Source organism: Pseudophryne corroboree, chromosome 6 (genome assembly GCF_028390025.1).
Source record: "Pseudophryne corroboree isolate aPseCor3 chromosome 6, aPseCor3.hap2, whole genome shotgun sequence".
Taxonomy (NCBI): Eukaryota; Metazoa; Chordata; class Amphibia; order Anura; family Myobatrachidae; genus Pseudophryne; species Pseudophryne corroboree.
In genome coordinates this window covers 392,759,105-392,771,594 of record NC_086449.1, presented here as the reverse complement: position 1 = coordinate 392,771,594, position 12,490 = coordinate 392,759,105, and the positions used below count along the sequence as shown (strand labels likewise).

At 42.6% G+C, this 12,490-nt stretch overlaps 1 protein-coding gene across 6 annotated transcripts in view; it reads left to right on the top strand.

Moving 5' to 3' along the window:
* The window catches only part of PRKCQ (protein kinase C theta), a 347,815-nt gene that overhangs the window by 296,231 nt on the left and 39,094 nt on the right, over window positions 1-12,490 (top strand). For all 6 annotated transcript variants that reach the window (XM_063926808.1, XM_063926805.1, XM_063926807.1 and 3 more), the window contains 4 exons: window positions 1,686-1,815; window positions 4,302-4,411; window positions 6,465-6,561; window positions 11,011-11,171. In XM_063926808.1, coding sequence (XP_063782878.1) covers window positions 1,686-1,815; window positions 4,302-4,411; window positions 6,465-6,561; window positions 11,011-11,171 — 498 coding nt within the window. The remainder of the gene's footprint in view (window positions 1-1,685; window positions 1,816-4,301; window positions 4,412-6,464; window positions 6,562-11,010; window positions 11,172-12,490) is intronic.

The following is a 12,490-nucleotide window of genomic DNA, read 5'->3' as shown; positions in this document are numbered from 1 at the left end:
TTCTGTCTGTGTTATAGGATATGACACTTTCTTTCATAATGCTACAATACAGGGTATCCCATGACAACTATGTAAGCAAGTTAAACAAAAACAATCATATTTACTATATTAATATTGATAACTGGGAAATAAAGTAAAATGATTTTATTGGGAAAAATAAATAATTTCTACAGTTACCATGAGCATACTATAAAACTGACATGGAAACTTCATAAAAATGTGATATGCATGGGTACCTATAGCTGTCGTGCTAGGCTTTATTTTTCCTTTGACCTCCTCCCCCTTTCTTTCTCCATCCCGCTTCTACCATCTCTTTCTTTGTCTCTTCTACATTCTCCCCTCCATCTCTCCCTCCCCTTTTTGGTTTCTTCACCTCTTTCCTTGTTTCTTTAGCTCTTCCTCTTTTTGCCCTGTTTTTCTACCTCCCCCTTTCTTCCCCTCTTTTTCTTTCTTCACCTCTTTTCCTTCTCCCTCTCCCTCTCCCTCTCCTTCGTTGCTGTCAAACCCAGGAACCTTTTCTTATCCATCAACCAAATCTCAAGTTTCCTGGCATGTCCAATTCCACTCTATCAAACCCAGCTACATTTTCTTATCCATCAACCAAATCCCAATTTTCCTTGGATCTCCCATTCCACTGCTGTCACACTAGTCTCATTCAATTCAAATTTCCATGAAAATTGTGTAAAATGCTCTTTACTACATACCGCTACACTTAACGCATTTAGTCAAATATTTCTGTAATTGCAAGAAGTGTAGGTTTACATGTTGATTTACCTTTACAAAACTAGGTGATTTGTAAATATTCTTGTAGATCTCTAAAAAATCAAATATTTGGTCAAAATTTACTTTTGATAGATCTATTTCATATGCTTCGTTATAGAAAAGAAAGAAGATTTTTACCAGTATTGAAATATACTGTAATTACAATACCATTTCCAGTCAATGAAAGACAAATGACAAGTAGAAACTATTGTCCTTGAGAGCAATGATATTATAACTTACAGTATATACAGCTAGATGTCACTTAGGTAATTATTATCATAATATGATCAAATTTCACCTGCATCTTGAGTAGGAAAATTGTAGGATGTCTCCAAAAGGCACCGGGATCGATGCATGGCGAACTCAGCAAGCCTGTGAGGGGACTCGCCGCCAGGATTCTGGCAGACAGGATGCTGCTGTTGGTATCATGACTGCTGGCATCCCATCTGCCGGGATATCATATGTATCACCTATAAACCCTACTTGTTTAACTCAGGACAAAGTAGCTCTATCTCTTCACAAGCTTGACTCTTCTCCACTTTTCTCCTACTCTAGAAGCTCATTACATCATCCTCAGATGGCAAATTTTTCTTGAGAAGCGTAACGGAAAGCTGAGTTTTCTGTGTTTGTCTGAACTGTTCTCCCCATACTACTGTATGGGGAAACTATATGTACTCTAATCAGGGACACCGCTGGGGAAATCTGTCATATGTATGGACTTCCTTATATGGTGGACAGTACCACAAGGCTAGCGGCAAGTAAATATAGGGCCAATAATTTAATCAACCAAAATCTAAACCTGAAAATCTTGAAATTCCTATTCCCAGACTAATATCAATACATTTCTAAAATCTTTTTTTTCTAAAGCTTTATGAACCAAAGCACTTTGTGTAAATTGCATCCAATGACCCATTTTCTTACAGCTCCACAAAGAAAGGTTTAAGATAGACATGCCGCACAGGTTTAAAACATACAATTATAAAAGTCCAACCTTCTGTGAACACTGCGGGACACTTCTCTGGGGCTTGGCAAAGCAAGGATTGAAGTGTGCTGGTAAGTACTAGACTCTTTTTATGGATGGCAGTAGGGAAGTGTAGGAATCCTATGTATAGCATTAAAGATGTTTTACACTGACTGAGAAATACTCCCTGTGGTTTTAGCTATTCTTAAAGTTGTACTGGGAACCAAAAAACAATGACATATCATCCCAGACTGACTGTGCCTCACCTACAGCCATGCCTATTAATTCCTGATATGATGAATAGTACAGATGTGCAGTAAAGGTACTTTCATATTCATTTCACTATATAGATGTAATGTTTATATAACATTAAGAGACTGATTGTGAGTGGGACACTTGCAGCGTTTGCCAACTGCTTCTGTAACTATGTGCAAATGCTGTTACAAGCCTGTTCCTGGTGTAGCCCAGGAGGAGAGTCTCAATTGCAAATGCAACTCTGTGCGCACAAAATCTGGACGCATGTGCAGTGTGATTCAGGTGCACGCACAGTAGGAAATAAATTAAATAAATCCTGAAATGTTTCTGACATCAACATCATGTGCAACTCAGAATAAGGCTCGAAGTGCTAACTATAAACAGAATTTTCTAAACCAGCACAAGTAGTGACTGCATATGACATGTGGTAGTAACCGGAAATTGTATTTGCAAGTAGGGAAAAAAGAGCATTACAAAAATCCCAGCAGAGACCCTTATAAACTGTAGGGACCATTCTAGTAACAGATGTGCCCTCTTCCGTCTTTGCCAGCAGAGTGGCAAAAATGCACGTGCATTGCAACATGCGAGTTGCCGTGTACGTCTGCAACACAGCATGCCTTGCTGTGGCACCATTCGCACCATGCAATCCTATGGGATCGCAGGTGTGAGCACAGTGCATACACCTGTTGGTGGGCACCTTCGCATGGCATACATGCCGTAGTGTGCCGTAGCACCAACAAAGATGGAAGAGGACACATCTGTATATGCAATACTGGGACTATTCTAGTGGCCGATATGCAATACGGGGACCATTTTAGTGACCAATATATAATACAAAGATCATTCTAGTGAACGATATACAATGCAGGGACTATTCTAGTGAACATGATAAGTCATAAACAGTGTGATTAATAATAAAAAGTCCTCCCTATATGTACTGCTCACCTGCGATCTGAAGTGTATCGCACTACACCTACCCCTTAGGGGGAAATCGTCCTGGTCAGACACGGATGGGTTATTGTGTAGTAAAGTAATTAACTGCAGTACAGGCCGGACTGCCAGAGTGTAGTAAACACAAGCTACATACTTATGCCTAATAGCCAGGTTGCCAACTGAGACTGCTGCCCAACCTCCCTGACTGTTATGACACAGTCCGAGCGGCCTGTGAGCACATCTGTTTACGGCCCATATATTACACATATGTATGATATGCATGCTTATGGCCCAATGGCAAAAAGATTGTATGTGCCTCTCTCCCCCGACCCAGCATGCTGCCGAGTTTAGGCCTCTCCATAACAATGTGTTAAGAGCTCCATAGGTGTATTCCTAAACCTCATTAAAGCCTTGTGACCACTGACCCTCATTTTCTAATGAAATACAACTTAAAGTATAAAAACCACAACCCTTACCCCTTTTGACATAATGATTAATTTAACCCTAAAATAAATGACACAAACAAATAATTGACACTGACACATCAACGGCATGGCTTAAAGGTCACAGCTATTTATTACAAATGTGATTGACCTAGGAGGTAAAGGTGGCCAGGAGACACTGCAATCTCAGTTCTAGCCTTGACTATTGTATCGGGCCCTGGGGGACGACTGTCACGTCCCTCCTGAAATGACGCACTAGCACCACGGGGACTCACCACACCTCCTGGCCAAGACGGAAATGCTCCCGCACAAAGAACATCCAGGTCCTCCGCACTGAGCAGGACAAACTCGACACGTAATCAGACGAGAAACAAAGCGCCGAGGCCGTGACATGGTAGGCAGAGGTTGAGGGTTTGCAATCAGCGAGGGGAATGGGAAGGAGTAACAGAAACAAAAACAAGGGGGAGAAAAAAAGGCAAGGGGCAGATGCAGAAAAATAGAAGGATGAATGAAAGGAAAAGTAAAGAAAGAATGGAAGAGAAAACTGTAAAAGAATGGAGAGAAGCCAAAAGCAGTGAGAGAGAAAGAGTCTACTTAGCTTCCAACTGACTCCAAAATGAATCAAAAAGAGGCTGTTCACATGGCCAGCCTCACCTTAAATACCCTAACAGGGCCATCCCTTACTTGCAACCTAATAGGCAGACACTCTATCCACTAATTCAGCCGGCAACAAGGCTGTCACTCTAACCAATAGGAAAACACCTAGGATTCTTATACTTCCTCATTTTGATTCAGAAATTCGTCTGCTTTGAATACTCGTACTGTGCTTGTGAGACAGAGTAATGCTTGTGATGGTTGTGGTTCACAGTGAAATACTGGAAAATACAGTCACATAACATGTATTATTGTTATATGCAAATATTTGTCTTCCCTCTTTCTTTATAAAGAATGTGGAATGAATGTCCATCACAAGTGTGAGAATAAAGTAGCAAATCTATGTGGGGTTAATCAGAAGTTGATGGCAGAAGCTCTTGCCCTGATAGAGAGTACACAACAGGTAAATATGGCTAGTCTTACCAATGTCTATAGCACATTCTCCTGTGTTCATAGCAATTTTAGCTCCTTGTTTATTAGTTTTGCTTTCACAGTCTCTTTTCTGTTTATAATGGATGGGATTTGTAAGTAGGTTTTGAAGACCTCATCACATAATGCCTCCCAAGCATTCAAAATTAAATATGTTGTTAGAACACAGGTAATGATGCATAAACATGGGAATGGAAAAGGGGGGATGATGTATTGTTGAATAATGTACGTCCATTTTACTTTCACCTCTGTATTGAACTCGCCATGATTATAGCCAGGAGTCTCCACTTAGCTGGCCAGCCAATCACCAGTAGCGAATTTCCCATTAGGCATGTGAGACACGTGCCTAGGGGTGCCACTTGTTTGGGGGGGCTCTTGAATGCTTGTGTTGGTATTGTCAGTCCAAAATGTACCAGTAACTGCTAAATATTTCCACTGTACTGTACCATATGTCATCCTGGGTGGAGTGTAAACGGGTGAGACATGCACATACTGCCCCTGTAAGGTGTCCTACTTAGTAAATATGTATACATACAGTAATTTAAAAAAAAAATTCAAAGTGGCTTCTTATTATTCTATTAAATAGACTATCATCAAATGAGAGCTTATAATCAATCAATGAAAATAATAAAATTAGGCAGGGGAGGCATTTATGTTGTGTCTAGGGGCGCCTTTACCCCTAAATCTGCCCCTGCCAATCACAAGTGCTTTACCACATTGAGCCAATCCCAAGCAGCCAGTATTTAAAATTACTTGTGATTGGCTGGTTCCAGTGATTCACAGATTTGACCAGTAGCATGCAGATGGGTTTCCATATATTAAAAAAGTAAAAAAGTATTTAATAACGTGGTAAATTAAGGTTTCATGGGTCATTTTGTAAGTTTTCATTTAAAGAAAAACTCAAATACCATGTTTCTATACAATAAGCTGAGACTTTAAGAAAAACATTAGATGGTGGATTAATTGTTTGCCTACTGCCAACTGCAGTGTGTAAGTATACAAAAAATCCAATAGTCAGAAGAGATGATGAAAAAGCTGTGCTCACTGTATGTGATCCCAAAATGTGGATCATTTGATGAAGCTGGTGCTAGTTTGGACATCTCCGACTCCAGGTTGTGGTTTATTTGCAGAAAATCTACTAGGGTCTGCATAAATTCTCCCCATACTCACTGCTTTGCACTGCTTCTTATGTCACAGCCCCCTGCCTCTTAAGCTATCATGAGAGAGAGAACCTGAGGAAAGTCAGCGACTGAGTGTCCATTCACGTGCGGCAATGTGCAGTGTTTTTCTAGGCTGTCCTTATTATGCACTTATAGTGTATAATACACTACAGGGCCCTACACACTGGCCGAGGTGCCCAATGGACGACCAGGTGGTTTTGGTGGGGGGGAAGGGGACGGTGGGGGGAGTGAAGTCTCTTCACTCACCCCGTCACCCAGCCCCATAGCCCTGCCTGCTAATATGGACGAGATTGTCCATATTGGCTTGCATGTATAAACTAGCCGGCTCCAACGATGAACAAGCGCGGTGACGCACATCGTTCATCATTGGTGTCTACACACTGAAAGATATCAACAATATCTCATTCGTTAATGAACGAGATCGTTCATATCTTTCAGTGTAATCAGCCAGTGTGTAGGGCCCATAAGTCTAACGTATACAACTAATACATGATAATGTGACAAGTTCTCTTAATTTAGATTAAAGACAAAAAAAAGAATTATTTCTCCAGTTTATTTAATTAAATCAATAGAAAGCATACTGTAAAAATCAACATTATCTCCAACAGGCATTCAAATTTCTATGATATTCCAGCTTTATATCCCACTGTATTAATTTTTGTCAATATAATTTACTATTGAATATTTATTTTGTTTTGTATTGCTACAACCTCTTTTATACCAAGTACTTACTTATCTGCCACATTTCCAAATGTATGCAAATGCCTTTCCTGTGCCATTCAAGTAATTGATGACTCTTGCAGTGGTTTAGCAGTAGGCACCAATTATGCTGTTTCCTGATCCCAGGACAGAAGACAACGCGAGTCAGAACACATTTACAGAGAAGGCCCAGTTGAAGTTGGCTCCACCAGTACAAATCAAGACAAGGCTTTAATTAGGAAAGGTATATTATGTGACAATGTTACATACATTGAAAGATATATGACTTCCAATGTCTTCCAAATAGTGTACAACTACAAAAATAGAGCAACTTCCTGCTAAAATAAATATATAAAGTACATTACTTGCAAAGGGTGTCACATATCTGGCCTTTGTTAAATGACAAAACAGTGCCTCATACATGCGAATAGTCACAGGCAGGGTTCTAGGTGAGAAAAATATGTTGCTACACATCACACTGCTCTTTATTGTAACAGAGCAGGTGAGTAATGTGCAGCTAGTCCCTGCCCTTGGTAAGGCTATTTATGGACCACAAAAAAAATGATCTTTTATAGAACTATGCCTAATTGTGCAACAATGCTTGAGTTAATATTTAAGAAAAGGTATTTCATTCCATTTAAATCAGTCAAAATGTTTGTGAAAGCATGATAAAGCAGAAAGCATGATAAAAGTGCTAAAATATTTGCACTTAAGAAACACTATTAAGATTATATAAGTGGGGGCCTCTCTTCTATCAAAGCAGTGTTCCCTCCTACATTCTGACCGATCTACTGCTGCTTATGTTAGCAGGTGAGGGGGTCATTCTTCCATCCTGAATATGACAGTGTTGCTCTTGGTTGTTACATTGTTGTCAAGTGCCATGCTCTCAGTGTAATACTGACAGGAATAAGCACCAGCCTCATGTCATCCTAATAACTTCTGGCAGATCCTGTAGTGCTTCCGGTGGTTATTGTGGCTAACTCTAATCCCTAATCCTCCCAGATCCGCCACTGCTGCCCGCTGTGTCCCCCGTCCGCCTCCGCTGCCGTGCCGTCCCCGTCCTCGGCGCCTCCTGTGAAGGGAACTAGACGCTATGCGTCTAGTTTCCCTTCGTGGAGAGTAACTGCTGAGCGGTGCGCGATGACGTCATCGCGCACCGCACAGCAAAGGTCCTCTCCAAGAAGGGAACTAGACGCATAGGGTCTAGTTTCTCTTCGTGGAGAGGACCTTTTGCTGTGCGGTGCGCGATGACGTCATCGCGCACCGCTCAGCATTCAAGCGGCGCTTTCAATGTACAGGGGGCGTGACTCACCACGCCCCCTGTATTAGGCCACGCCCCTTTCCTGCCCGGGGCGCTCTGCGCCCTTGAACCGGCACTGAATAGACCTAGTGTCTAACCGTAACCCTCTCCTTCCATAGCCTAACCCTAAGCGTTTGCTGCTGCAACCTGATCCAAACCCTCCAGCTCCCACAGAATTTCACATGATCACACTGTGAACATGTCCACATTCTGCAGATGAATACGTATTCAATGTTGACTTAATAACTGTCAACATTGTGTTGTCAACCATGTAAATATCGGCATTATGACTATATCCCTTCGCTTGGTGTGGTGGCCATTAAAAACTGTGGATTATATGCCTGTCGAGGATTAAACACCTTGGGGGAGATGTACTAAGCCTGAAAAGTGATAAATATCACTGTGATAAAGCACCAGCCAATCGGCTCCTGACTGCCATGTCACAGGCTGTGTTTGAAAAATGACAGTTAGGAGCCGATTGGCTGGTGCTTTATCACAGTGATATTTATCACTTTTCAAGCTTAGTACATCTGCCCCCTTATCTGAGTCTGACTATATTGGTTTAGCAGGAGTTAAAATATTTGTGAGTCCAGGAGCCCAGGTCTATATACACTGCTCAAAAAAATAAAGGGAACACTAAAATAACACATCCTAGATCTGAATGAATGAAATATTCTTATTTAATACTTTGTTTTTTTACATAGTTGAATGTGCTGACATCAAAATCACACAAAAATGATCAATGGAAATCAAATTTATTAACCCATGGAGGTCTGGATTTGGAGTCACACTCAAAATTAAAGTGGAAAAACACACTACAGGCTGATCCAACTCTGATGTATTGTCCTTAAAACGAGTCAAAATGAGGCTCAGTAGTGTGTGTGGCCTCCAAGTGCCTGTATGACGTCCCTACAACCCACACAAGTGGCTCAGGTAGTGCAGCTCATCCAGGATGGCACATCAATGCGAGCTGTGGCAAGAAGGTTTGCTGAGTCTGCAGCATAGTGTCCAGAGCATGGAGGCGCTACCAAGAGACAGGCCCGTACAACAGGAGACGTGGAGGAGGCCGTAGGAGGGCAACAACCCAGCAGCAGGACCGCTACCTTCGCCTTTGTGCAAGGAGGAACAGGAGGAGCACTGCCAGAGCCCTGCAAAATGACCTCCAGCAAGCCACAAATGTGCGCGTGTCTACTCAAACGATCAGAAACAGACTCCATGAGGGTGGTATGAGGGCTCGACGTCCACAGGTGGGGGTTGTGCTTACAGCTCAACACCATGCAGGACGTTTGGCATTTGCCAGAGAACACCAAGATTAGCAAATTCGCCACTGGCGCCCTGTGCTCTTCACAGATGAAAGCAGGTTCTCACTGAGCACATGTGACAGACGTGACAGAGTCTGGAGACGCCAAGGAGAACGTTCTGCTGCCTGCAACATCATCCAGCATGACCGGTTTGGCAGTGGGTCAGTAATGGTGTGGGGTGGCAGTTCTTTGGGGTGTCGCACAGCCCTCCATGTGCTCGCCAGAGGTAGCCTGACTGCCATTAGGTACCGAGATGAGATCCTCAGACCCCTTGTGAGACCATATGCTGGTGCAGTTGGCCCTGGGTTCCTCCTAATGCAAGACAATGCTAGACCTAATGTGGCTGGAGTGTGTCAGCAGTTCCTGCAAGATGAAGGTATTGATGCTATGGACTGGCCCGCCCGTTCCCCAGACCTGAATCCAATTGAGCACATCTGGGACATCATGTCTCGCTCCATCCACCAACGCCACGTTGCACCACAGACTGTCCAGGAGTTGGCGGATGCTTTAGTCCAGGTCTGGGAGGCGATCCCTCAGGAGACCATCCGCCACCTCATCAGGAGCATGCCCAGGCATTGTAGGGAGGTCATACAGGCACGTGGAGGCCACACACACTACTGAGCCTCATTTTGACTTGTTTTAAGGACATTACATCAAAGTTGGATCAGCCTGTAGTGTGTCTTTTCACTTTAATTTTGAGTGTGACTCCAAATCCAGACCTCCATGGGTTAATACATTTGATTTCCATTGATCATTTTTGTGTGATTTTGTTGTCAGCACATTCAACTATGTAAAGAACAAAGTATTTAATAAGAATATTTCATTCAGTCAGATCTAGGATGTGTTATTTTAGTGTTTCCTTTATTTTTTTGAGCAGTGTATATATATATATATATATATATATATATATACTACTTTTTTTTATTTTGTAACTGGTGAGGGGGGAGGAGACAATGGTCAGTGGATTCTGGCAGTGGAGGAGGGATGAGGTTGATAGTTGATACTGCTTACGCAGTTGAGAGGCCCCAACATGAAGGGAGCAGTGACATGGTGAGGGTCGACCAATAATGTGCCTAGGGGCGGCCTGACCTCTAAATGCACCTCGTCCATTGCCACTCAATCCTGACAACCACCTCCCACCACTCCCATCTGCACTCCCACCTCAGGAGGCCACCTGTATCAGAGGAACAAGTGGCTTATATCCATGAGATCTACACTTGCAGTCCTAAGAAGTCGACAACACATTCAAGTTTGGAATGTCCATGCAGAATGACATTACTTAAACTTTGCAGTAACTGTAAACATTTGTAAATGTTTGCGCAAATTTTCCCATATAGTCTGTTGTGGAATATGTAATTCTAAACGTGTGTGTGTGTGTGTGTGTGTGTGTGTGTGTGTGTGTGTGTGTGTATGTATATATATATATATATATCTGGCTCTGGGGCTGGCACTTGCTTATAATAACCATCCACAGCGGTGCCCTCATTGTATAGCATGATACCTTCCTCCTTGTAGTGCCGCACCAAGTGGTCTTTAAGCCCAGGCATTGCATTTGATCCCCAGGCCAGTGCCTCCAGAGCATCTTCGGATGCAAATAGAGAATGTTGCCAGGCAGCACTGATTGTGAATTAAACAGGGTGGCTATGCAGCTTTCCCTACCTCCCCCCCCCCCTTTCCCCCTGCAGACAGTAAATGGCTTTCAGCCTACTGATTGGTAGATGACTGGAGATATCCACCAATCAGGGTGCTTAAAGCCGTTCACTGTAGGAAGCAAGTGGAGAGGATGCGTGGGACTGCAGGAGGGGTAAGTTATTTTTTGTATTATTTATTTCTATGAATGAAGGTAGGGGCCCCAGTGCATTGCTTTGCTAAGTGCCTGCAATGCTGTTACGTTGGCCCTGATGAGGTTATGTTTTTAACTGTACAGAAATATAGACAGACATCCGATGATATTTTCATATTCATATTACATTATTATTAAAATGAATCACTATGTCTGTTTCTAACATGAATTGTGCATAATTGTGATAGCATCCATCGTATAGCATAAATGCTAAGTGAATTGTATCTCTATGTACTCTGCCTACATCAGAGTGCCAAGGCATTCCTTGGGAGTCACCAGTAGAAGAAGTCAAATCTGCTGAAACTACCACTGAGCTGGGGCTGAGAATAGAAGAGCCATGCAGTCACATCAAACTGGCATTTACTGACTTTGTCCTGCATAAGATGCTGGGGAAAGGGAGCTTTGGAAAGGTATTATTTTACTTTTTACCTAGTATGTACCTCATTTTTATTAATGTCATGGGAGTTACTAAAATTCACCGTTTTGCAAGCTATGGTGTATTTCTGTGTTAGGCACAGTATTCACACATACCTTATGGTGCAGAACTATAGATCATAGGTCCTCAAACTCGGTCCTCACTGTCCCAAGCAATTCACGTTTTCCAGGTAATCAGCAAGTGCACAGGTGGAGTCATTACTTACTGACACATTTTACATGATCCACAGGTGATCCACCTGGAAAATGTGAACTGTTTGGGGACTGAGGACTGAGTTTGAGAACCTATTGTATGCTGTAGGTTTTAAACTCTTGATTTTGCCACCACTTTGTCATTACAATCTAGGTACCCCTAAGATTTTGGCACTAGTACGGTAGATATGTATGAAACATTGATGCTAATATCTAGTGCCCAGCCTCTAACTGACATAGCGGCATAGAGATTCTTTTTACTGCCTCACAGTTCTGGAGCCAGGGTTTCTGTTCTGGCCTGGACACTGTGGAGTTTGCTTGTTGTATGGGCTTAATTCAGCATGAGTTGTAGTTTTGCTAAAAGTAGCAAAACTACAACTCTTTTCGCTAGCATGCGCGAGGCTGCACTGTGATGCGCTCACATGATTGTGGGGTTGCCCCCTTCCTATGCAGCCTAGCTGCAAAGACAGATGGCTACCCACCATCATTTTGATTGCTGCGGCTACGTGTGACATCACGAAGCCAAAATGACCCGCCCCCTTAAACGGAGCATTGACGCCTACAAACCGCGGCGTCGATGTCCCGTTACCTATCTCCCTCCAGGTCAGAACGCAGTTTAAGACCTCGCGCATGCGTGTACATGCATACATGCATGCACTGATGTGCTAAAGTCGCTCCATAGCGATTTCAGCAGATCAGCGTCTGATGGTAAATTAGCCCCTATGTGTGCTACGGTTTCTAAACAACGGTCCTAAAGTACACTGGCATGTCAGTTGGCTTTGACATAAATTATAGAAGAGAATGGAAATGGTAAATCTCAGTGCTGCAGAGACTGATGCAAAAAATTGAATGTCCCCTGTAGAATGTTGTGTGTTATGTAAGCTCTATATAAATAAAAGGATAATAAATAGATTTTCACCATACTGTGATAGTACTGTATATCAAACCATTTGCCATTAATATATATATATATATATATATATGAAACAACAATATTCAATCCCTGCGCTGCATGTCCGTGTTTTCCAGAGTCTATTTAAAACAATTGTCCCAGTGCTGCTCAATCCAGCTCCCAGCCAGGGAGCAAACGGTATTGGTGCTA